At 36.8% G+C, this 27,786-nt stretch overlaps 1 protein-coding gene across 5 annotated transcripts in view; it reads right to left on the reverse strand.

Moving 5' to 3' along the window:
- The window catches only part of RFX3 (regulatory factor X3), a 115,797-nt gene that overhangs the window by 52,636 nt on the left and 35,375 nt on the right, over positions 1–27,786 (reverse strand). For all 5 annotated transcript variants that reach the window (XM_048931516.1, XM_048931514.1, XM_048931517.1 and 2 more), the window contains one exon: positions 768–892. In XM_048931516.1, coding sequence (XP_048787473.1) covers positions 768–884 — 117 coding nt within the window. In that variant the 5' untranslated portion in view covers positions 885–892. The remainder of the gene's footprint in view (positions 1–767; positions 893–27,786) is intronic.

The raw sequence follows: 27,786 nt of genomic DNA on the forward strand, positions 1-27,786 counted from the left end.
ATCTGCATCCAGGTGTGGAATCACCAGTCCATGAGCGACAAAGACCTGCTGGAACACACCCAGAAGAGGGCCACAAAAATGATTCAAGGGATGGAACCCCTCCCCTAAGAGGACAGGGCTGAGAGAGCTGGGGCTGTTCAGCCTGGAGAAGGCTCCAGGTAGACTTGGTAATAGCCCTTCAGTATCTATGGGGAGCAACAAGAAAGAGGAGGACAGATTCTTTCGCAAGGTCTGTTGTGATAAGACAAAGAGAAATGGTTTCAAACTGAAAAAGGGGAGACTTAGGTTGGATAGAAGAAAACAGTTTTTTATGATACAAGGTGTGAGGTATGACAGTGTGTAAAGATCTGCAGTGAATCAAGCCTAGAGATGCATTTTTTACATTTATATTGCACTTGCTTGGAACTGAGAATTAAAGAAGAAATCATACAAGAAGCAGTATCATAAATATATTATGTAAAGACATAAGTGTAAATATTCAGTAATATAAATTTAATTTCTGTGAGTTACTCCATGAAGTATACAATAATCTACTGCCAGAATCACATGGAGTATTACTAGTGCTTTTTGGATGCATTAGCAAAAAGAACAGACTCAGAAAACAGCTTGCCTTCCTAGGTAGCTATTTTAATTTCAGCAAAATAAAATCATTAAAGCGGAGCAAAACAGTTCATTTAGCAGCCTACAATATCATGTTCTACACTACACTGTGAACAACTACCCCTCCTGATTTTTTTTCAATCTTCCCAAAGCTCACAGCCACCTACCTGTTGCTGAACTGGTACTTGCTGTACTACCTGCGTGGGCACTGCTGCCTGGCCAGCCACAGATGTCTGTAAAGTCACAGTTGAACCTGTATCCGACCCAGCTTCTGACGTCTGCATCGTGATCTCTGAGTAAAATTAAAAGCAAAATTGTAAGATTAGTGCATCTATTTATTTTATTATTTTGGCACTTATTATAGCACAGCAACTTGGGGGTTTTGTTACCCTATTTGGAGCATAAAATCAGCTAGTATCAACGTTGGTGTTCGCTAAAAGGCTTTTCTCGTACTAGCATACTGCAAATGCTAGTTTTTTTATCTTAGTATTATCTTACATTCTTTTATTTACATACATAGAAACATCTCACTTAGGTATCTGAATTTTGTCACTTTGGGGACAACTCAGCAGTAAGCATTGTCTTCCCCACGCTTGTAGATAACCGGTCAACATTCAAATCTTTTCCTTTTCTGTCTTCCTAAATTTTATTAAAAAGTCTATATAAAATTCAAAGCTAAATCAACAGACTACAGAATGAAGGGATATAATCTGGAAAGACTCTAAAAAGCACGTAAAGAGTCACAGCAAAAAAGAACTCAAATAACCTTCAGTAGAAAGCATTACATCAACCTGTGTAGTTGTAACTATGAGAAGGAGGAACTCATTGCCAACAAAACCATACAGAAGTAGGTAAGTAGTAGAAGAGCAGCAAGAATTTTGACACTGACATTTGAAAAGGAACAACTGGAATCTGGATTCAACATAAAAAAGTTAAGAGAGACAAAGAAAATGCCCTAAAAAGAAAACATTATCAAAAAGACAACTGAGGAAGACTTTTGCTCTACAGGGAATATACAGGGAACTACAGGATTTCTCAATTTTGCGTGGCAGAAGTAGCAATACAATGGACTGGAAGGCAAATCAACATTAAATGAAAATTAGGAAGTAGATTAAAAAAATAATAATAACTGCAGTGGGTTATTAATCAGTATAAATAAGAACCAGATGAGGCAGTTACTTCATTGCCTAATACTTTCAAAACAGAAGCCTGTGTACTTCTGTGAAGGATTACAGTGAACACAATAGTAGTCTCTAACCTAAATGCTATCCAAAAATCTGACTTGTCTTAATCCCTATTCATCTATATTGGTACCAGCATATTCTGTCAAATTGAGGACCAGTATCACTAAAGATGAGTAGTATTATAATCCACACTAAAATAAGTTCCTATGAAAAGTCTGCAAATATTCAGAATACCAATATGTGATTTTTTTTAGCTTAACTGTGTAAGTACAGATGGGTAGCTGGGAAGAAAGTATCATTTAATCTCCTCCAAACAAAGAATCCCCACCAAAAAAAAAAAAAAAAAGAAAGAAAAAGAAGACCTACAACACTTTCTGAAACAAAGCCATTACTGAAAATGTAATGACTCGCGGGCATACTAATTCATAGGAGGAAGAACTTGTTATTGCACAACTAAACCTAAAAAGCTCATTAGAAACTTCAATATTCTCCTTGCTTGACTACTGAACCAGCTGCAATAACAGACCTTCCTTTCAAGGCTGTGTTCCAAAGTAGTTTAACCTGATTTAAAGCCAGGTTTCTGCAGTCCCTCATCCTGACTGTGCATGCAAATTAATTTGAGCAGGAAATAGACATATAAATTTGGCATGGGTAAGGGACAAGCTGAGATAGGACCTTGCCATCTGAGAACAACACTGGCTTAAACTTTGTGACCCATGCCATCAGAGATTGTACTGCTTTTGAAATATTCTGACTGAAAACTAACAATCAAACTTGTCTTAAGTAACTCAATAAGCTCTCAAAGTTATTATGATGCCTGACCTCTATACTTCTTTACAGCACACCTGGCAAAATTTAAATGCAGAAAGAAACCAGACTTCACAGATGACTACTGAAATGTTAAAAGTCCTAATTAAATAAGGGCTTAAAATTCTGATTAAAAATGGGTGTCCTCAGGATAAATGCATTTACTGTGAAAGAGCAAATTCCATTCCTTTTTTGTGCACGTTTATAGAAAATGCAACATAAAATCCAAAATAGAATTATTTAATTTGAAGAACAACATCACAATTCACATATCAGTCTATTTTAACTGAACAATATTAACAAGAACAGTCAACTTCCAGTAGTACAGACCAGGAAAAAAAATCTGTTTTCCCATGCAATCATTTTTTAAAGTGACTTGTAGGTGCACAAAACTAAATTTCTCCACATTGTAAATAAACTGAGTTAGAGAGTTAGAAAACTATTTTTGCAAATAAAGGCAAAAAGGGAATTTATATTTTATATAAATATGCTTACAATTATCTATGGAAATAACATATATGGCACTGATCTTCATATCTTTTGAAGAGAGTCACAGCACAGCACAATGGGATACTGAGTGTTTTTGGGGGTTAACAAAACAAAAAAAATTGTCGTAACAACTTTCCCAATTGAATGAGCATTTTAGCTCTAACATTTTGCTGAACTTTTACTTATACAATGTAACCATTTTCTAAATTGAACAATTCAAGTTTTTCTCAGTTCTTGCTCAGCATCAAGCCACTGCGAACAAGATAAAAAACTGGGTGAGTTTGAAATTTTTAGAAGAAAAGCAATGAAACTGGCTGTTACAGGAAACCATGAGTTTCAGGTTGCATTTAATCCCCTTGCAGATGATCTTCCAAATCCTAAAGCCAAAGATTTTTGTAAAGAAATATTCTTATTACATAGAAAGCAAAGTGACTATTAGCAAATTTTTTTTTTTTTTTATTGAAATTATTTAGAAAAAAAGTACTATTTTGCCTCTCCATTAGGAAGAAAAAGTGAACAATCAAAAAGAACTAAAATGCATTATTTCCTACCATCCTTTAGCTTTACTTGTAATTACATGCTGTTTTCCCAGTTAGAGTGTACAAACATGTCAATCACTGGAAGGGAGGAAGAGTGCTGACTATAGCTAGATATCATTTTGACTGTAAGAGTCTGTTCCATATTGCCACATCTACGTTAGTTACCATGCTACATCTCAGACACAGTACTTGATCACTACAACTGTAATTCAAGATGCTTGAAATATCAGATTGGAGTTCTTCAATCTAAGAGTGAATATCATACATTCCTGTCTTTGCAGCACTTGTCAGGGAGCGTGTCTAGTTGACATTAGTGCAGAAAAAGGTAACAGCTTTGTGACAAGAACAGAGGATACCCAGATTGTAAGTCAGTCATCAGTTACTGTGGAGAAGCAATGAGACGGGAGATCACAAGTGTCAGTGCTAGATGACAGTCTGTTGTTAGGTACTGAAGGATGCTGAAGGATGCTGGAGTAGTCAAGAATCAAGGTACTTTGAACCCAGTCCTATAAGTGGCAGTGTCCACATAATAATACATAAGACATTAAAGGGACACATGAGAGTAAATCCAGAGCTTTGTGGGAGAGAACTCCAACAGAGAACTGAAAGATACCTCTGGGAATCCCATGGCCTGTCCTCGGACAACAGTACAGCCAGCATTGCTACACTGACCTGACAAACTTCAAATTTTGTCATCTCATCAATCTGTACTTGGCACTGGTAAGGGTGCACCTCAAGCACTGTGTTCAGTTTTGAAGCCTGAAGTACAAGAAAGACATTGAGGTCCTGGAGCATATCCAAAGAAGGGCAGTGAAGTTGGTAAAGGGTCTGGAGCACAAGTCTTACTAGGAACAGCTGAGAGAACTGGGATTGTTTAGTCTAGAGAAGAGGAGGCTCAGGAGAGACCTTACTGCCCTCTACAACTACCTGAAAGGAGGTAGTACTGAGGTGGGGGTTGACATCTTCTTCCACCTAACTAGCCATAGGAGAAGGGGTAATGGCCTCAAGTTGAGCCAGGGGTGGTGATCATAGCGCACTGGTGACTGAGTTCATTTAATCTTCACATCTGGCTGCCAGTTTGGTGTCAGCAATGCATTTAAGCATTAAGCCCATACAGTGTGATGTGCTGCTCTACCTCAGAGTCACTGTACACTTCTACTGGGGGATGAAAAGGTGTGAAAGACAAAACTGTTTCTCTTTTCTGTCTCAAAGCTTACTTTGTAAGGCCCTTCTGGTGATAAGAGTCTAACTAACTGACTCTTTCAGATTATCTAGAGGGGGGTGAGTGATGGGTATCACCGTGCCACAGTACTTCTGATTATAAAGATAAGCAGAAGTGGGGCAGTCTTTTTCGGGGTTGCGGCTTGAAGGATCTGACCAGTGCAAAAGGCGATAATGCTTGTACATGGCAATGAAGGCACCGCTCCCTGCTGGCTTATCTGTTTGGCCAGGTCTGTCACACTAACAGAGAGTAACTGAGTAACTGAGAAATGGGGGATAAAAGGCTATCACTAAACTAAGGACTTTGGAGAAGAACTGGCAAAGAGGGGAGAAACCTGTTCAGAAGAGATCCCCCAGGGCCTGCCTGCTGCAAAGCTTCTTGGCTCTCTCCCATCCCCCATGGTGACTGGATGAGTTCCTGAGATCCACAAATGACTACAAACCAAGCTGGACTCACGATAGTGAATATCTTCTCTCTCTCTTGCTCTCTGCAAAAACTCCTTGTTCTTATCTCCTTTCTATCGCCCATCTTCCCTTCCCCATATCCTTAAGCAATTAGGATTTGTATCAATTTAATTTGTATAAATTTTAATTTGTATCAATTTAAGCAATTAGGAGTGAGACAAAAAGATTGAGCACAGCCCCACCAAAAAGGGCCTGGGGGCACTGGTGGATGGCAAGCTGGACAGTAGCCAGTAGTGTGCCCTCACACACCAGAAAGCCAAATGTATCCTGAGCTACACTAAAAGAAGTGTGGCCAGCAGGGCAAGGGAGGTGATCCTGCACCTCTACTCTGCACTAGAGATCACACCTGGAGACCTGCATCCAGGTATGGAATCATCAGTCCATGAGAGACAAAGACCTGTTGGAACAAACCCAGAAGAGGGCCACAAAAATGATTCAAGGGATGGAACCCCTCCCCTATGAGGACAGGCTGAGAGAGCTAGGCAGCCTGGAGAAGACTCTAGGGAGACCTGATAACAGCCTTTCAGTATCTGAAGAGGAGCTACAGGAAAGAAGAGGACAGACTTTCACAGAGTCTGCTGTGATAGGACAAGGAGAAGTGGTTTCAAACTTAAAAAGGGGAGATTTAGTTTGAGTAGAATTTTCCTGAAAAAGTCACCTACAAGTGAGGGTGGTGAGGAATCGTAACAGATTGCCCAGAGATATGGTGGGAGCCCTGTCCTTGGAGATGTTCAAGACCAGGCTCAACAAGGCTCTGAGCAACCTGATCTAGCTGCAGGTCTCCCTGTTCATTTGGGGGATTTAGACGACATGACTTTTAAGGCTTCCTTCCAACTCAAATAATTCTATGATTCTATGACTAATAATCTCATAGCTTAATTGGTAGCTCTAGACTGATTTATCAGAAGGTAGGCCAGGATGGCTACTGCATGGCTGGGGAATATAAACTTTGCTGTCAGTTTTTCTTAAGCAGAAATATACCTAACGACTTCATATTCATTTATTGAAACATATTTTTTTCATCTCTCCGCTCTAAGTCTTTATCCTAAATGCAGTTCTTCACAGTGGCACATTATACATCACAGACTTACTCTTGCAGATACCACACAGAAAGTATGGAAGTAAACTTTTACTGTCTTCCTATTCACTATTAGTTTTTCGAACATTATGTTCCTGAGTCAGCCAACATATTTGTTTTGTATTGCATCAGTGTTCCTTGAACAGATTTTGATTATCTAGATTATGTCTCTGCATTTCTCACTTCTGCTACATATAAGCAACAGTACTGTATATTTCATCAGAAAAGATACCATCTTAGCCTAATGGCAGTCAGGTGTATCACAAGTAACAGATGCTTGTTTGATAAAGATTCTTTTCATTCTGTCTAATTAAGGAGTTGGGCACACCCACCTGTTAATGATCTTGCTTTGTTTAGCTAGATCCTGCTGTATCACATGTATGGAAGCTACAAAGGGCACATTTTGAAAGAAAGTTAATTAACCCCTCCAAGTGGGAAAAATATACTGCCCAAGCCCAGCTGCTGAATGTGAGATTAGTAGTTCTTCAGTCTAGCAGATAGAATAAAAGCAATGCTCTTTAAAGCAAAACTCTTCTCTAAAATTTCACGTTGTCTGTTAAGTTCCCTAGCAATTTCTTTATACACAGACTCAATAGGTCCTCATTCTGTTTTTTAGACTTGAAATATCTAGACTAAATGGTTAAGGAGTCTAACTCTTATCAATTACTAATCAAACAAGATTGTTAAAATGTGTCATATTAATGATTACTGTTTATTTTGCTGCTGGACTATTTTATGCTGAACTTATTTACTTTTTTTTAACTGCTAGAGTTTTCAAAAGTTTTGATCAGCTACATATGCTTTATTGTCTACACAAAATAATTCATCAAGGCAGAAAATAGAAATGTGTTATTTACTTTTAAGCGTGTAGGAAATTTCTTTTTTCTTCTCTTGAAGGCTAAATTAAATGAACCAGAAGGTAAAGTGAACAAGATCTTGTAATAACATGCAGTAACAATATGCTTCTAAGGGTCAGAATAAAAAGCTAATCTTCACATATTAAGAATTTATAATGATGAGTCATCAGTACACTTATGAAGAATTTCTGGCTATACAGTGTGTTTTCACATCACAGTAAAGGAAAGCTTCTCAGAACATCAACTTTCAACAGGTAATCCAGAACACTTCTTTCTTGGCCAATAGTATATATTGAAACAAGTATTAATAATACCCTAGAGTTTCAGGTAAGCATTCCTTTTTAATATTTGTGTAAATAAACATTTTATGAATAACAGTCTTCAAACAAGAAATGCTGAATGAATGCAAGGAGCCAACTGTAGTTATTAGCAGTAAAGAAGGAAGTTTATACACGCCATTCACAGTGACAAAGGGTAATATTATAAGTACTTGTAGAATATTAACATATTTCCATGTTTTAACACCAGTTTCTTACTAAATACAGATTACTTGCTTGCCTTAAGATTATTACACCAAAGCAAGCAGATGAACACTGCTGCTATAAGGATGGGTTGCTAATACTTCAGTTAACAACATGGATTTCATTAATCTTTTAATCTTTTTAAGGATCTATGGGATGAGCAGTGATTAACTGAATGGCACAGAATAAAGTATATAAAGTGATACTGTGTGTTCACATATAATTTACATTAGCATAATGCTACAATAGCAGAGTGATAGCAAGAGGAAACAGATATACACAGCTGGAAGGGACCAATGGAAGTGGTTACTGTTGCCAACTCCAAAAACACAATAATAAAAATGAAAAAAAATGTTAGGACAATCATATTACTAAGCATCTAAGAGAAATACTAATCAAAGATTGTCATAATGAAATTCCATATTTCCAGAAAGTCACAGAGAACAAGCACATTGACACTCAAGCTGAATGAATGTCATAATCCTTTCATTTTCATCAACTTACTAATTTTATCTGCAAACACCTCAAAATTGCATTTGCCCTTGGTAGGCAATACATCAATATTACACATCCAGCCTACAAATCAATACACACGAACAACAAGATTACCTTCACAAACAACAGAACAGAACAAACTTTTGAAGAGATGTTCTACTGAACTGATATTAGCAAGTACAACAGTTACAGAAAACAAATCTAGCAACTCATCAATTACTTTAATTCTATTACCAGACACTAATTTTTCAACCAGAGATTTTGTAAGTGGAAAAGTCCAGGTGATGTTCTCCATGATCCTGCCAACAATGTGAAAAAGTATGAGGAGTAGGGTGCTGATACCATGTGTCAACAGTAGGTTATAGAACTGGTGCTGACAACAGGACACTGGGTTCTATGACAACTGGACTCCAAGGATCATTGTTTGCTTACTAGAGATAGCATCCATTTCATTAAGTGGGGCTAAAGCTATCTTTGCCATCAGGAAAGCTCATTTTATAATGAGGGATTTAAACCAGGAGCAGCTGGGCTGTGGGTCCAGTTACCAGCGGTTTTGTAAGGGGATAGTGGACAGAACAAAGGGCCTGGGGTGAGATGAATGAAAGGCAACATGTAATCTACAAAAAAGGGCTTAAGTGGTGCGACCCGAAGTATTTACATGTAAACAAGAAAGTCCTACAAGATAAACCACCTACACCCCTTCTGGGCTAGGCTGCTTCTCTGAAGTGGTTGTACACAAAGGCACAGAGCATGAGAAACAGTGAACAAGCTAGACATCTGTGTGCATTTCCAGGGCCATCATCAGTATTGCAAAGTATACAGAATTCTTTGTATGGTGCTTCTTTTTCAGTTCTTGCATTTCTCAAAGGACATAGTCACTGCTTTAGTTAAAAAATTGCAATTGGATATTTTTGTTAAGAGTAATAGCTCCTGAAAAAAGTGTTGAAAACAAAAACTGGTAATTCTAGGCTAAGTACCTCTATTCAGCATGACTGCTTTAGTGTCAGATAGAATTCCTAGCTTGATCCAAGATCCTGTTCTGATGCACCAACGATACTGTCAAATTAATTATAAAGTCTATCACTACTTCTTCATAGTTTCGAAAATGCTTAACAAAATGTATGTTGGAGAGTGAACATAACCTAATACTTCAAGCAGCGGTAACCACTACTCAAGGCACTTTGCCTAGCAGCTAATGCTTTCTGAGAAAGAGCATAAGTGCAGTGCAACACCTGGAAAAAAAAAAAAAAAACCAACAAAAATTATCTCAGTTGTGCACTGCAAATATGGTACTGAAAGTAAATTCAGATTTAGCTTCCAAGGTCAGTTCTGTTATTTTTTCTAATGAGATACTGTATTGCAGTTCTTTTGTCTAAAGCGTGCATGTGAAAACCAACATTAACAAAAGAGAGGAAAACAACATATAAAAATAGAAGTGTTGTTTGTTTTCACAGAATAATAGAATCATTAAGGTTGGAAAAGATCACTAAAATCATCTAGACCAACTGTTAACCCATCACCACCGTGCCCAATAAACCATGTCCATCAGAGCCACATCTTCATGATTCTTGAGCACCTCCAGGGACAGTGACTCCACCAGTTCCCTGGGCTGCCTGTTACAGTGCACCACTTTTTCTGAGAAGTAATGTTTCCTAATATCTAATCTGAACTGCTCCTGGATCAACTTGAGGCCATTACCCCTTCTCCTATGGCTAGTTAGGTGGAAGAAGAGGCAAACCCCCATTCTCAGTACCACCTCCTTTCAGGTAGTTGTAGAGGGCAGTAAGGTCTCTCCTGAGCCTCCTCTTCTCTAGACTAAACAATCCCAGTTCTCTCAGCTGTTCCTAGTAAGACTTGTGCTCCAGACCCTTTACCAACTTCACTGCCCTTCTTTGGATATGCTCCAGGACCTCAATGTCTTTCTTGTACTTCAGTCTTCAAAACTGAACACAGTACTTGAGCTGCACCCTTACCAGTGCCAAGTTCAGAGGGACAATCACCTCCTTGATCCTGTTGGATACTCCATTTTTGACGCAAGGATCCTGCTGGCTTTCTGGGCCCCCTGGACATACTGCAGGCTCATGTTCAGACTGGTGTCAACTAAAACCCCCAGATCCTTTTTCTCCACACAGCTCTCCAGCCCCTCTGCCCTAAGCCTTTAGTGATGCATGGGGTTGTGACTGAAGTGCAGGACCTGGCACTTGCTTTTTCTGAACTTCATACAATTGATCTCAACCTACTGATTCAGCCTACCCAGACCTCTCTGTAGAGCTTTCTTACCTTCCAGCATATCAACACTTCCTCCCATCCTTGTGTCATCTCAAAACTTACTGAAGGTGGATTAAATCCTCTTGTCCAGATCAACAATGACGATACTAAAGTAGAGTGACCTCAATACTGACCTCTCGGGAACACCATTTCTTTCATCACTCAATAGACCAAAATATCAAATGAAAAGTTAAAGTATTATAGTCACTGGAGGCAGCCACTTAGATTAACAGAGTAAGCAGTATTTACAGGCAATTGTTTCTCTTCTCTATGCATTATGTCCATGCTACACATTTTTTTGGTATACATTTGTGATGCTTCCTGCGCTATTTTCACGAAAGGATTAAAGCTGGAAGGGACTTCTGGAGGCCTCCCGGTCCAAGCGTCAAGCAGGAGCACCTACTGACTAGGAGCACGCCCAGATGCCTTCTGAACATTTTCACAGAGGGGACTCCACAGTCTGTCCAATGCTCAGTCACCCACACAGCACAGAAGTGCTTCCTACTGTTCACACTGAGCATTCTGTGTTCCAGTTAGTTCCCACTCTTCTCTTTGCCTCTTGTCCTGTCACTGGACACCACTGAAAAGATTCAGATAAGCTTCAGCCTGTACATAAATAACCTGTGATACACTGTGACTGTTATTAAATAAACTGCCATTATTATTATTGATTACTTATTTTGTGATTATCCCTACAGGCCACCTAACACTTTGGGATTAAAAGTTATTAAAATAGTAATAATCTATGATAATTTCCAAATGCTCCACTTAGCCATTTCTTCAGTATGAAACACCTCCCATCCCTGGATTATTGCCCTGATTACTTTATTAACTTTCTTCTTTTCCTTGCCAACTCAGAATGTGGATAGTAAATCGCTGGATAGTAAAGAGAGGTTAGAGGGATTAAATAACAATTAAAGCCGTAAAAGCTCTTCATGAGTATTTTTAAGAGCATTCAATAGACAAAAATATTAGAAGACTCCCTTTAAATTTAGGAATATGTACAAAATTAAACAGCTGAAAGCAAAACAAACCATCATGCTACTGCTACTCTATGTCAAATTAGAGAACACCAGTTCTAATAATTAATTTTATGTATAATGGGAAAAGAAAAGGAATAGGGGCACCTTTACCTTAGTTCTGAACTACACAAAGATTGCTTCAAAGTCTATACATCATAAGAACATACTCCAAATGGCTAATGCTTTGTTTAAATTTTTGAGAAGTCAAAGTAGTTGGAAACATTAGAGCTGATGTTACAGGCTCACACACAGCTCAAAAGATTTTCAAGCAGACAGCACTGATCTTGTTTTTTTTCATATTATAATTCAAATCCATTCAATATTTAATTGAAGTGCTTGGAATCTAATTATGTACATAACTATGTGATGTCACCTTTGTATAAAATATCTTGAAAGTAATTGAAATGCATATTTCATCTTTACCATATTAGTTGAAAAAACTGCACTACAGTAAATATAAATTTTATATACTAAAAAATAGGTGTTTTAGTAGTTAGCAGCAGCCAACAAAACTATGACAGCCGACTAAGTCTGTGACAGCTATGTCAAATAAGTGCATTTAAAGAAAAAAAAAGTAGGACACATCATGACAGTACTGTTCCAGCTTTTGGAGACTTTGGAGACTTTATGTCCAGTGATTAATCTCCATTTCTATCACTCTTTTTTTTTTTCCCCCCCCCCCGACTTCCCAGGATATAGAGTACTGCTCTGAAATTTATGAATCTTAGTTAAAAACACAGTTTTTTTATATTGTACTATTTATAAGGTTATTACAAGGAAAATTCTATGTAATCTATGCAAACTATTCCAGGTTGAATATATTGGATAAAATCTCGCTCATTTCCCCCAGTTTGGGAGACAATGTATATCTAGCAGGACAGCAAATGAGTTACTGATTACCTTATGGAAACACAGCAACATAAAGAAGCTTAGGTTGGAAGAAAACAGTGATTATCTTGTCCCAGGCTCCTGCCATGGGCAAGGTTGCCACCCACAAGATCAGGCTGCCCAGGTTCCCATCCAGCCTGGCCTTGAACAGCTTCTCAGGGCAATCTTTTGCAATGCCTCACCTTCCATGAAGTGAAAAATTTCACCTTGATAGCCAATCTAAATCTCTCCTCATTTAGTTTAAAACCGTTCTCTCTCATTCTATCACTATCTACTCATGTAAAAAGTTCATTTCCCTCCTGCTTATAAGATCCCTTTAAACACAGGAGGGCTGCAATAGCTCTCTTGGAAGGCTCCTTTGAGCTTTCTCTTCTTCAGGCTGAACAAGCCAACAACAAGCCAAGCTCTGCAAGCTTCATAGGAAAGGTGCTCCAGCCCTTTGATCATTTTCGTGGCCTTCTCCGGACCCACTCCAAAATCTCCACATCTTTCTTGTGCTGAGAGCCTCAGGCCACGATGCAGTACTCCAGATGGGGCCTCACAAGGGCAGAGCAAAGGTGGACAGCCATTCTATGATTCAGTTACAGGGTGCTATTTGAAGCACATCACATTGATGGATTTTCTGAACTGCCATAGCTGAAACACAGTTTAACTACTTCAAAAAAACTAAAATATTCTGATGAAAACAGCTGACCAAGTTGACCAAGCTGAAAAGGTATAAAAGGTATGGGACCCAAAAGCATGGAATCTACATGAGATTTTTTTTTAAACCATATTTTCAATAAATCTATTATAAACAAACAGATATCAAGAGTTTAATACCTCTTACCTATCTGTTTTGTATGTTTTTATGCCATAATCTGATATTTCTAAAGGATCCACGGAGAGCATCTCTGTCCTTTCCACCTAAGATTGTTCCTTACATTCAAGCTTTTGCTAACAATAGAGTAGAATTTGTATGGTATCTCTGTAGATACTAGAGAAATCTGATCTGAAGGGGAGGAAGGGTGGAGGCATCAATCAAAATGGATTTCTTTGGACTTGAGAAGTGTACAGAAAAGTTTTACTGTTATCCAAGGACAGAACAAATTAGCCAGAAAAGTAGTGAAACAATGCTGGTGATATAACTGACATCCCTACTCTTGGAAGTACTGAAAAATGAACTGGACATGTCTTGACCAATCTGATCTATATAATCCTACTTATAGCAGGGGATAGACTAGATGGTCCCCAAGGTCCAATCCAGTCCACATTATTCTGTGATGTAATTTCTAAGAACTGTAGTCCAGTAGTAGAAATAGAGTAGAAGTGTTAAAATACATTTTTATTGCATTTAATTTTGAAATAAAAAGCAATGTTGAGCAATATAAAATACATAAAAACTGATGTTATTTAGAGCTTTATAGGTTTTCAGAGCCTCCAGTGCTATTGGATTGGAGATATGTCAGTTTACAAAATTAGCCTGCTTAAAGATCATTTAGACCATCTTAGCCTTTTCTAAACTCTCATTCTTTTGTAATTCTAGGGTTAAACATTTTTCCTCAATTTCTCAGGTTAACATGTCCATCTCTGAACTAAGTACACAGCCTCCTGAATAGAAGATGCACAGGTAAATTACTTCCCTCCTAAATGCCATGATATACCTTGATAACTTCAGAAAAAGTGCATCAAAGTACTTCTCGTGATAAACAAGATTATTTTCTAGTTACTGGAGTTTCTTGTTATGGGACAGACTTCTCACAAACTCAGCAATCAGAAGTAGCATTTTCTACTTGACAGCTGTAAAACTGTCTACACGTAGTTGTAAATAATACTGGAGAAACACTTACTTGTCCAAGTCTTCTCCCCCTTCAGAAACTGAAGAAAGGCAAGACTTTTGTAAGCTACATGGCACTCCAGTCAACTTCCCATCCTTCTAGAAGTCTTACAACACTACGATTCGAAGGAGCAGAAAAATCCCATGCACAGTCCATTCCAAAGAAAATTAACTGCGTTAAAATATTTCCTATTTCTTCATACATTTCTTGATATGATAGGGTAGAGGTGTTAAAACACAGATTAAGAACTGTGTTAACACATTTCATAGCTAGCCAGTATGCCATAATTCAAAATTACTAATTAATAAAACCATGAGAAGACCTTCACTTTGTCATCCTATTGTTTTTTGGTTTTGCTTTAAAGGGACATGTCTTCTAAATGGTAGAGATGATGTTCATCCTGAAGCACAGTTACTCGAATTCTCAAAAAACACCAGCACTGTGGGTCTAAAACAACATAAACTTTCACTTAGAAAAGTATGTCAACCTAAAAAATTCTGTCAGTATTCTTTCCATATCTCATATAAGTGTTCTTAACTCATCTGACATCTTGGATGGAGACAAACAAACATACCGAACCAATGTTTACATTAATCTGCATTTGGGTTAACTAGCCATTATGCTTCTTAGTTATTGCTATTTTCTAGGCATCAAAAGGGAGGCGACTTCATCAGAAAATCTGGAATGTTCAAGTTCCTTCCTTAAGCTTTACTTATGTTTGAGGAGTCTGTACAGAGAAAGTGAAGAACCATACTAATGAACTGCAGCAGATGACAAGTTTGGGTAAGGAGAGCACATATTCAAAATCAAACTCAAAGAAGGTACTGACCACTGTGATGCTGAGAGTGAAAACTGTTCCTCTGCATTTGATACACCACGCTGTGTGATAAATGCAAAAGAATAATGGGAGTAGACTTGAAGATTAAGTTTGAAACAAAACTTTAGAAACAAAGATGTGAGTTTTTAAGGTACAAATATTTCCAGTGAAGAAGACAGAAGAAAAAAGACAGTTTGGATCTGTACACTGTCTTAACAAATAAAAGATGAAAAGAACACTCTTGGAGAAAACCAGAAAGCTGTCTCAAATTTCTCCACCACCTGACAGGTGGAAATAATGAGAACTAGTTCAAAAAAGGTAGGAGGTACGAAATAACATACTCAGTACACTTCATGTAACTTCGCCTTATTAATAATGAATTTCACAACCCACAATCTTGTTCATTCACCCTGATTGGATTACATCATGATACCTTATTATCTCCAGCAAACAGACAGGGAATTACTTGTTCTTTCACTGCTAAGAACCTAGCACGGTTACACTAGCATGACTGCTGTCCTTCCTGTCCTTTTTGATTTCTGTAGACTTCGTCTTGTAGCTTTTGTTCTGCAAGAACGTTTCACAACTAATTTTAGTCTTCTTTAAATTGTAGAAATGACACTAATTATACTACACTTTCTCTTCATACAGAAAGAGCAAACACACTGCTGTCACCATTTAGAACTGACTTAAGTGACATAAAGGAATATGCACAGACTCTCAGTACAGAAGTCAGTTTAACTCTTACAGAACTAGTGTACTAAATACGCAATTCCAGCACTATTTCATAGAGCCAACTACTTACCTTTTCTAGAAATAGCAAGTAGCTCTTACTTTGCCTGTAACACAGATCAATGTGAAGTTTATATCACAATTTTTGGAGAGCAAGCGGAACTTGGAAATCAACTGACCATTGCTAAAAACACCAAGTGCTCTCAGCTACTCGCTCATTCAGCATATATGGATAAATACTACAGGTAGTTCTGCCAAGTTTCAACACAAACATGCAAAAACTCAACCACAATATGGAGAATTTTTTTTACTGCAAAAGAAAACTGACCTAACAGCCAGACTCCGCAGAATGATGTGTTTTAAAAAAGCCTACTGAAGAGTTACTTCTTCCAGTGTATATATCAATCCAGATATGGTATTTATGTCTTAGTATCTGATATCAACTGATGTGTAGAACAGTGACTACTGTTGAGAATGAGAATACTTAAAAGAGTTTAAAAAATGGACATATTCATACTCTGGTTTCTGTTGCACCCATTTTATGTCCATAATGAACATGTTTACAGATGAGCCAAGTCTAAATGGCTTCTTCACAACTGAAATGTCAGAGCTGCTTATTAATTGGTGCAGCCAGTCATATTTGCCACTTCAATTACTGTATTTAAGCACTTCGGGCAAAACAAAATTTCTTTATGAAGTCCAAATTATACAAATGTAGAACACTAGAATGAGCTGTATGCTTTAACACTCTGCAAGAAAACACACTGTAAAATACAAATGACCTTTTCTTCCTTACTTTCAAATTATTTACTAAGAGAAGCACTACGTTTTTCCCAAAAATGACAAAGTCACAATAGCACACTTCTCGTAGCTCTGTGATTTCCTACCACAGTCAGCACTTTCTTCTTTCCCATCCTCTTTCTATCACTATTTTAGGGAAAAATGTAGCTACAATAAGCTAGGTGTTTTGGTCAACAGGAAAATAAAATACCAAAAAGAACAAAGAAAATTCAGTAAGTATAGACAGTGAAATCCCACAGACTACAGCCATGAGATTTTATTCAGTATTTTTACTCAAACTTAAAGATGTGAACAATTATGCTGCAAAATTTTATTAATAAATGACTTACAACACCAAAAAGACCATACAACATTGATTCCTATTCTTAATTCCATAGTAGATTTACAAAGATATGGAAGCAGTTTCAATGTTAGGACCACACATATCAGGAAAAACTCTGTAAATGAAAACACTAAGCTGAAGGGGAGTTGTGTGCTAGTTTTATCCTGAGCTCAAAAGAGAATAGTTGGATTTGCACAACATAAATCATTCCAAAAATTTTGTTTATTATGCCAGGAGAGATTGACTGCAAAAAAATGATGCAGTGTAATTGCACCTTTTATAATGAGTCATGAAAAACAAAATCAACACAGGCAACAGTGCTCACACTCATAGTACAGTAACCTGTTCAGATCAAGTACACTGCAAGTTCTATATGCTCTACCAACTTTACTTCTTTGAATGAGAAGAATGCAACAAAGAAAATTCAAGTAAGTTTGCAAATATACAATTTTATTAGTGAAATCAGCTACTGCTAGATCCACGAAGTCTCACAATGGCAAAACATACAATTAACTACATTTGAAACAACATCCTGCACCTTTGGGAGAACTCCCACATTCAGCGTTGGTGGGAATAGCCAGCCATACGAATACCAGTTCAGTATTCATATGAAATCTTGATATAAATCTCTTAGCAAATCATAGAAATATGTTTTATTTATACTTTTATATACTTTTATGTGCATATGTATGTATAGCTCTATAGATTGTATAAAGCTATATACAGAAAACATAGTGTAAAGCTACATATATTAAATCTTTCTCTAGCCTTAAAAACAGAAAATGCTCAAAAACATTCATTACAATAATCTAGGGAAATTAATCAATTAAGGTTTAAAACTGAATCCAAAGTAATCAAATAGGAAAATATATTAGGTTTGGCCCCTTTTGCACAATTCTGATGAACAAGTCCTTGTGAATATGTGAAGAAGGGTCAGATGACAGGGAGTTTTGTGAGGAGGTCAGAGACAACCTAGTGGGAACACATTTCAAGTTCAACACAGGGTCCCTGTGCATCTGTAGCCACATGCAAAGAGCCCATTCCTGGAAAAAGATATCCCCAATTGCAATACCAAACTGCTTTCTAGGATGGCCATGTATTACTGCTGAGACAGCTTCAGGGCTTTGTGCTGTGCTTCAAGACACAGGCACTGCTGTCTGCAGAAGTGGAAATCCTGAACAAAATGCCCACTTTAGAAGAATGTGCTGAGGGAGTGGGAACAGTGGGAATCCTAATGAAAACGACAGAAAGACAAAGAACCATCTGATGGGCCTGTGAATCAGAAACTTCTTCCAGATAAGCTGCATTTCTTCTCTTAATGATCCAGTAGCAGAATGTCTTATGCTAGATGGAACCCCCAAAGAAACTTACTAGTTGTATTTCAGCCCACCGCAGAGCAAGAAGTTGTGTCTACAAATCTAGTATGGCTGCAGATGCCTCCAGGAGGAGACGGGCAGCTCTTTGAATCCCCCAAATCCCCCAGAAACAGGTCCTCGGGAAGTCCAGCTTTCCCCTAGTCCTCAGATGTAGCACAGTAGAAAGACGGACAGAGTATCTCATACAAGCCACGTGTAGCTTTTCTGATTCAGAAATCTAGGACTTGGAGCTTTGCAGAAGAACAAACATTTGTTATTTGAGAACAGCTACCACCACATGACATTCGTGAAGCTTTTGTCTGGAGTCCAGGGGAAATTTCTGGCCATTCATGTTATTTGCTTGAGCCCTGTGATTATGCCTGGCTCCATCTTCAATTTGTCAGCAAGCTGAACTCTGTATTTTCACAGTATTACTATAAGTTATATGCAGTCAGAGAAAATTTTAGACTGCATTAGGACTCTCTTCAGAAAGTAAAAGCTGTGTTTCTATGAGACTTCCCAGTTGGTTAACATTATTAATAGAAGACACTGGGTGTAGGGTACACAGTCTATCATTCTAAAATTATAGACAAACAGCTGCACAATTTAACCAACCTAAACAACAGTGACTTTCATCTCTTTTGCTGCAAGTGTTAGAGACCACTTACAGGTGACAGATAGAGATGTATGAAGGGCTGGAAAAGCTACAAAAGAAATTGTGGGTACAAAAGAAACTTTGTGTGTACACAAAGACAATGCTAGGATGCCCTTTGAGAATCTCTTATATGTTAACACATATACGCATTATCCTCCTATTTGAGAAGAAAACATGTTGGAAGGCATAAAAGCCAAACAACAACCTCAGATATCTATACACCTGTCTTCTAATTTTAAATGATAAATAGGATTATGATGTAAAGGACATTAGGAAGGCATCACAGGGGCAAGAAATGTCTGTGAGCCTTACCCTACATTTTATAATAATATCCACATTTGTGAATTTTATGTCCAACAGTGCAGTTAATGCAGGCAAAAGAATAAGGTACCCATACAGACAGCTGTGGAAAATATTTACAGAAGCACAAGACCCCAGCTATAAAAAAGAGAATTGTTTTTCTATGGGAAAGCAAAATAAGTGTAAATGCTGGTTTTAAAGTACAGAATGTGTTACAAAGAGATCTGTAACATAAACTAATACTTCATGCTCATGATCCAGAAGAAGGGCAATGCTATAATTTTTATGATATGAATTGCAGACAGGAAAGCTGGACAGAAATCCCATATCACACTTTTATTGTAAAGGTAGCACCAGATTGCATATGAAGAAGAGGAAGGGACGGAAACGTAAACTGAAGGAGAACAGGAGACTGAATGGGACATACATTTTTCAGTGTTTATTCGGTTGTTTACAGACCTAAAATTTCAGGACTACACCTTCCTAGCACGTAATATTGAAGGCCAGGATGGCTACTTAACTGTTAGACAGCTTCTTGCTTTTGTTCAACTCGGCAGGCAGCTCAGCCACACACAGCTGTTAAACTGGTTAAACTGTGAGGCCTGTCACAGGGACTGAAGCAGCAGCAGGGTACTGCAGGGGCTGCAGCAACCACAGGGACCTTCACAGGAGCTGGAGGGCTTGCTGTATTGTCATCAGACCCTGAGATCTCTTTCCCTTTAGGATACTGTATAGTTTTGTACAGGGCTTGGTAGGCGTAGGCTAGACCTCAGCTCATTACAGCGATTTGTGTCTCTCTACAATTGCCAGGGCAAAAGAAATATTTTCCAAATATTTTACTAGTTTTCCAGAATTCTGAAGTTTTTTCAGAGTGAAGTTCCAAAACAGTGGGTTTCTCACTGTTCTAGGTACTTGCCTACACCATTCCACACTCCCTGCCACTCATACCAATCCTGCCCAGAGCAGATCTCTGGGAGATGTTCCTAAATAGTTGTTTAACCTTAAAATAAACCTGAAAAACATTCAGGAACATAGAAATAGGAACATATTGGTTTGACATTTCTCCCATAGTCTGGCTCCCCAAGGAGACAAAGTAAAGAGTATGAGTATGAAGATGACTGCAATGTCAAAAATAAATACCAGATTAGTTTTCTGACTGGTGTTATAATGCACAGGGAAATGATAATCTTAATCCAGCCCCTGGAGATTGTAAACAGGACAACTAAGAATGCATATAGCAACTAAATAATATAGTTCCATGAAAAAACTCCAAAAGACCTCTGCAAATGAGGAAAAAAACAACATTGTGAAAGACAACTATTAAGCTATTAAAACAATTCAGCACTTATAGCAATTTTGTTTTAACTTGCACTAGTCAGATCTTCTGTCATCTCAATCCTTTCAGTGCCACACGGGGTGCCAAAATGGACTGCTGTGGTTTCACTGGGCTACTTACCCTGATCAAAATACAAATGTAACTATTAACGGTAGGATGCCACAATTATCTGGGGAAGGCATTAGGGCTTCTGTGGCTCACTCTCTGGATGATAAAATGAAATACATTCTCAGATATTTTAAAGAAAATAACAGACAGGTATCATAAAAAAACCTGAAGTGCTTAATGCTGCTCCACAAAAATACATGTTAAATGCCAACAGAACAATCAGAAAGGGGAAAATAACTCACTCTTCTAGAGCAAAACAAGACAAAAGCGATAAAGCTACCTGACTCTGGAGGCCCCTAACACCATTCTTTAAGAAGTCAAATAATGTACATCCAATGGTATAGAACGAATGTATAAGCACTCCTTCATAAACCAGGAAAAAAAAACATATTTCTTCCTCAGTATTTGTATACAAAGAAGATTTCATCAATATTCAGTTTAGTCTGAATTTTCTTTCAGATGCATGCCATTTTAAGATTGAGAATACCTAAAGACTAAATTTAAAAATTAATAAATAGTGGGCTAGTTAAAAAACACAAACAACCTTTCAGATGGATTCCAAGTTTTTTATGTTTGTTTTTTTTTTACACATTTATGAAAATCATTATAAGAAAGTGAGAATTTTTATCCATTTTACCTTTTGTCAGGCACATAAGCAAGGTCTGTGGTTAGAAAGTCAATGGCTAAAACTCTATCATGAGTAAAACAGTTCCTATATTTCATCAACACAACAAGGAATTGTAATCATACATTTTATTCAAACTATACTGTTACCCTGCCATGTTCTACCTTGCTACTTCAAATGTGATGTCTTCACTGATGTTATTCCTGCTGTGCAGGTATTGAATTTTTGGCAGTGTCACCATTTATTTCAAAGAGAGTTTCTGGATCCTCACCAAGTCTATGGTGAAGATTAAGCAGATGCTGTTGGGAAAGGTGCTGGCCTTGCTGGGTAGCATGAGGTAGCATCTGCCAGCTTTATTTTCACCCTACTTGAACTCTAATAACTACATGTCCTGGACTTGGGCTACTTTTCTTTCTTATAACTTTCACAGCAATCATTTTGTAGATTGTCCTCACTGAGATTCACTTTTTAATGTCCTGTAGAATGTCTTCTTGTCTCATGACCGTATCTCATTAAAATTCAAATGTGCATGGGTACCTGTTCCCACAGTTTCAGTTAGTATGAAACTCATCCATGAACAGCTGCTGATGACCTCTGTCAAAAGACTTTTGTCATATACGTTGTGATATGCTGTCCCATTTTGAGTAAAGTGCATAATCTTTAACTTTAAATGAGTCCCAGGATTTCTCAAACCTCACAGAGCTTAAAGGGATCATATTCACAGGCACGGCACTGATAGCTCTGCAGCTAAAACTATGGTTAAACTCTGATAATACACAAGTTCAGTGAGAACTGCTGCACACCAAAATATCTCCATTTCTCAATGTAAGCATCCCATTAAAACACTTTGTAGTGAAAGCTTTTAGTTCTTTACAAATAAGTAGATGCTGTTCATTATGCTTCTCTAACAGCTTCTTCAAAGGTTGGTTTAAAAATTTGTTTCCCAATCAGTCTGTAATTTTTGGCATGTACAACCTCTGCTAAATAATTCCTTTAAAAATCCCAGCTATTGAAAATCCATTTTCCTTTTAGATTAATGGTGGAAGCATGCTTGGAAAATGTGCTTATCACTATACTTTAAGTGTAATTAACACCACTGTCATACTTGGAAAGCTATCACGCACATGCACTGTGTCTGTTGATACTGAGCATGAATCTTTTCCAACACAACTACCTTGTTCCTTTCAAAATACTTCCTTGGCAGCTTAAATAAACTCCAGGTGTTCTAGTTAGCAAGCCAAGCTGTCCCTTGGCTTTAATCCGTATCAACAGTCAAATAAAATTGGACTTTTACCCCTAAAACCTCCCATCTCTTAACGAGCAAAGGAAAAGTGAACAGATGTGGAGGCATGGAAGTATCTACTGACATGATATTACAAATATATGAGAAATTGAACATTCAGACATGGTTTAATTCTTGAACAAAGAAACTTCATTAATTGATTATGATGGAGGTGAGGTATCCAGGTTACTTCTTAAAAGCCAGTGTCCTCTCTTTGTTCATTATATCACTGTTGCAGTCCTGGATAGGAACAAATCTGACTTCTGTCTCCTCAGTCAGACAGCTGCAACTTTTTAAAAGGCTCAACAATGACACTGACCTAAGGGTAAGTTAACACATGTAACACAAGCCTATGCTTATTCATGGTGTTAGAAGGAGTTGTAAGACTCCCCCATAACAGTGGGCAAAGGGAGCTCCCATCTGGACTTGCCCTTTTGCTGTGGAACTTTCCTGAAATAAGTTTCTGATTTACAGGCCCATCAGATGGTTCTTTGTTTTTGCATCATCTTTTTTAGAATTTCCACTGAGGCTTTTCCTTATTGTCCTCAGCCCTTAACATGTTCTTCTAAAGTTGGCATTCTGTACACAATTTTCACTTCTGCAGACAGCAATGCCTCTGTCTTGGAACACAACTGTATCATTTGAAGTATGTTTTCTTCTCTAAACAATGGGAAGCACATTTTACTCAGATTCTTCCAGCTTGGAAAGGAAGAAGAAAAGTACAATAAAATACAATAGATGGTTCTATCAAGTTTCTATTATGTGCTATCAATACTAGCAATTCACGGAGTCGAGGCACTTCTCAAAAATTAGACTCTACCTGAGGCTGTGATTCACTCTAATGTGAGGTAGGAAGAGCTTCAAAATAAGAAAAGAGGAAAGAATGCTTGGAAAGATTTCTTGTTTGTAAATACATAAGAAGAAAAACAGCTAATAGATAAATAAAACATTAAAGAGCAAAGGTACGAATACTACTGCAGATGAGAACATAAGTAAGGAAAGGGAAAGCTAATGAAAGGAACACATCTAATCTAGTTAGGAAATGGATTTGGATAATATCAGTCTTGTGCAACAACAAAAAAACTCACGAAGATTTAGGACCTCTTTTCCACTTCCTGCCCCACAGTCAAACTTTTTAATGCAACATCTGAGATTTGCTATTTGTGATCAGGAATACAGTAGCACAGCTGTCTGTCATTACTTTAAAAAAAAAAAAAAAAGTGTTTAAATACAAGATTTGTTGAAATTAATATTGTAATGCCGTTTCACTAAAATGTCTTGAGTAGTTTAAAAAATTTGTTTGGATCAAGAGCAAGACAGGTTAAGATCTAGAATGCACAGATCTAAGAATCTCTGATTCTTAGATATGTTACAGATATGTTACTGAAGAAGCCCATGGTAAGAAGAAACTAAATTCTGAGTTGTAGTTGAGAAACATTTGTAAGATAACACAACTGCTGGTACACATCCCTTACGAGAATAGCTGAGTAGATTTTACCAACAGATGGTTGTCACCAGTGCCTCAAAGTCCAACCATAGGCTGGTTACCAGTTGAGTACTTGCAGGGATTGAAAACTAGGTTCATTATTGTTTAATGTCTTCATTAATGACCCAGATAGCAGGACAGAGTGCCCCTTCAGCAATCTTGAAGCTGATACAAGACTGGTAGAAGTGAATTACAGATGGTAGATGAAAGTCATGCGATAAGACTGATATGCTTTTTGAGTGAGTTTTGAATTTTTACTTTCTTGTATTGACTAACAAAAAGGACAATGTTTGCGAAGTAAATGGATTAGATAAAGATGTTTGAGTTCCAAAATATTTCTTGTACATTATTCTAAGCTAAATATTTTAAAACTATTCTTCATTAACTAAGCTGCTCTCAATTTTGTACTAGTATATTATTTCTCCAGTTTAATAAAAAAAATAATAACATGGCATAAGTACTGATGGAAGAAGACAGTGAGACTCACTTCTCTTAACTCCTAGTTATTTCCTTTCAAATGCAAGAACATTCCTGGGAGGCTAAATCAAAATATGAATTTATGTAAGTGCATTGACAAACTTCAGAAACAACAACAAAAACATACTCGAGACAAATAATTAAACTAACACTGGAAAAATCTAATTAAGGATTAATCTAACTAGCTTGCTCTGGACAACACCAATCATATACAATCATATCAATCATAATTATAACTTATATTTGTAAATTTTAACAATCTTTCACAATATAGAACCACAAATCTGAAGTTATTTCCTATCAAAATGGTATGTCTTTAATATGCCAATTTAATATGCCAGTTTTTGCATTCCAGGATATATATTTTGATTAGTTGTGACATTGTTATTTGATTTCTTTCAAATTGGGTTAAAATATTATCTTAGAATGTAAAAATACATATACTTTTATCTGTAATTTCCATTACTAATAATGCTAACAAATTTCTAAAAGGAACTACTTTTCAAAAAATACTCCAGCCATTGTTGTTCCCATACTAAAAGCAACTAAAGTGGTAATCATTTTTCAAAATTAAGTTTTGCAGTCTGAAATGTTAGGGATTATATATTTTGGACAATTTTTTAGGCTCTGCAACATTGCTTTTTCTTGTGAAGAGGAACTGCTAATGTCAATCATTCCTTCTCTTGCAATACAAATATTCTTTGCAGCTTTTACTTGTCACTCCCATTACACGTAATGTAGGCAGCTTAGCGCTAAATCAATTTAAGAAACTGCTGAATTTAAATACATACATTATTATTATGATGACATAAAAGGCAACAAATGACTTGCAGCTCCATTTGTTTTCTTTGTTAAGGAAGAAAAAGCTAATTATCTGCAGCTGTCAACCATGAAGACCTAGACCTATTTAAATCAACATTAGCCTTGGACAAGCTAAAATATTTATCACATCTGAATTCCTTTTTTTCCCCTTCCTGGAAAGTAAGATTTTATTATTAAACAATATGTTTATATAGAGGAGTGAATAGAGGTACATCAAATGTAAAAACTGTAAGGATTTGTTTTTCAAATATAATTCCCTATGTTATTTTAAAGATGTATGTGGCACACTGAAAGAGAATACTTACTTTTTACATTATCTTGCCTAGGATTTTACAACTGTCAAAGAACCTCTGTGTAAAAATATTAACTAAAGTCACATAAATAGTTCTTCCAAAATTATACTTTACATGGCACAGTTCAATATTTAAATTAGAAAGGCCATGAATCTCACAAAAATAGAAAATACTAAAATCTTTACTTGAATTCAAACCTCAAAGAAAATCCTGAAGTCTTGCTAACTGTGAAATGTATGTAGAATGTTTCTTTTACAAAGTTTTGAGGTTACTCATGCAATATGTGAGCTTTTAAGACTTCGTACTTCACTGTCTTTTTCCATCAAAATCCCTTCCCCAGTGAAGTATAAGGAACAAACAAAAAAACCCCAACAAAGTAATAGGGAAAGGGCAATATTTTATATTAATTCCTTCTCATTTCTCTAACATGTTAAGCTACAGAAATTGTCACATTTAGAGCTCCAGAGAAACCTCATTAATTTTTCCTACTTTTTGTCAAAAACAAAACATGACTGTATTTTGTAAGAATCCATCTAAGCTATAACAGTCAGTGCTCAAACTTTCACTCTAGTATCATTATCTGGAATTTCTCGACCCTATTACCCTTTCCTTTTCCACTTTCATCCATAACACATAGTTCAACAAATATTCTTTCTCAATTCTCTATGCTGTATTTAAGGTCTGCCCAACTGACTTCAACTTCCCTTGTGACCACCGCTTCCACACACCATCACTGATTCCTCTGTACAAAAGTCATCTTTCTAACAAGAATCTTCCCTTATCGAAACCCTGTCATATTGATCAATACAGGATCCTATCAAAGTACAGTATTACAAATGAATAGTCCAGTTTGTCAGTTAATTTCCTGCTATTTTTAAAATTTTGTTTCTAATTTGACAGTATTTGCTACAATGTTAGCTGAGAAAAAAAAGAAAAGAAAAATAATTACAGAAATTATTTAAAATTCCATCAATACTTTCATTTCTGATGGAGCAGAAGATTAAAAATGCAGTAAAGTTCCTCTTTTTAAAGAGTGCTTCTCTAGTACTCACGTCAAGGAGTGTCATATCAAGGTCTTCTGTTTGACAGATTCGCCAAAATACTCATCATTTATTTCTATGTATTTTTTCAGCCATCTCATCAGCAACAGTCCAAACCTCCCAGCTGCTCTTCTGGTGGTGTGCACATTTACACACAAAATTCAGAGCTATTTTATACATCAAGTATGTGAAAAGTTCTTAAGCTGAATTTCATTAATGGAGAAAGTTAATTAAAATCCTGATGTGTCTAGAGGAGAAAGAATATCAGGGAGACATAAAATTAACAACCATGTGCTTTTTAAATATGATTTAGATTAGTCTACACTGGCAGACAAAGAACAGATTAACTTGTATCAAATGCAAATGTAAGAGTCTGGAGATCAACTAGATCTTATGCTGAAATGAGACCAATACTTCTGCAGGACAATATCTTGATGCTTGCATGACTAAAACGTCATGTTTTTTCACCTTCTAAGTTTACATACGTACTTTAAAATGATAAAATTAATTCTTGCTGGAACACTTAGTCTTCAATGAAACCAAGAGGGACATAAACTAAAACTTTTCATTTGACAGTGGACGAAAGAGAGTCAAATATAACCAGCAAATTAAAAGTTTTCCTTCTTATGCAATGATTTCATGACTATTGAATATTTTCAGTACTAAGTTCAGACTAACTCCTGTGTTACATCTAGATTTTATTCTGGTAAAATCTGTTTAACTTATTTAAAGATTTCAGTTTGGTTTGCTATAAAAGGAGAGGCTGAATAAACATTTTAAAGGTTATTACTGTAAATTAATTAAACATTATACTATCTTGATGTGTGTATTTTAAAAGCAATAGATGTAGATGTATCTATTCCACCTGATGATCAGCTTAGAGAAATTCAAAAACAAAAGAACAGAGATGAAGTCAGATGAAGTCGGATTGATCAGTTTTGCAGGAAAGCTTAACCAAGATCTAAAATGCCAGGAGCAGTTTTGTTACATCTCAGTCCGGAAAATAGGTTTAGAAAATACTGCAGAACAATCCATGTGTGAGAAAAAAACAACAGCAACCCATAATTTTTTCTATTTCAAGAAA

Source organism: Lagopus muta, chromosome Z (assembly GCF_023343835.1).
Source record: "Lagopus muta isolate bLagMut1 chromosome Z, bLagMut1 primary, whole genome shotgun sequence".
Taxonomy (NCBI): Eukaryota; Metazoa; Chordata; class Aves; order Galliformes; family Phasianidae; genus Lagopus; species Lagopus muta.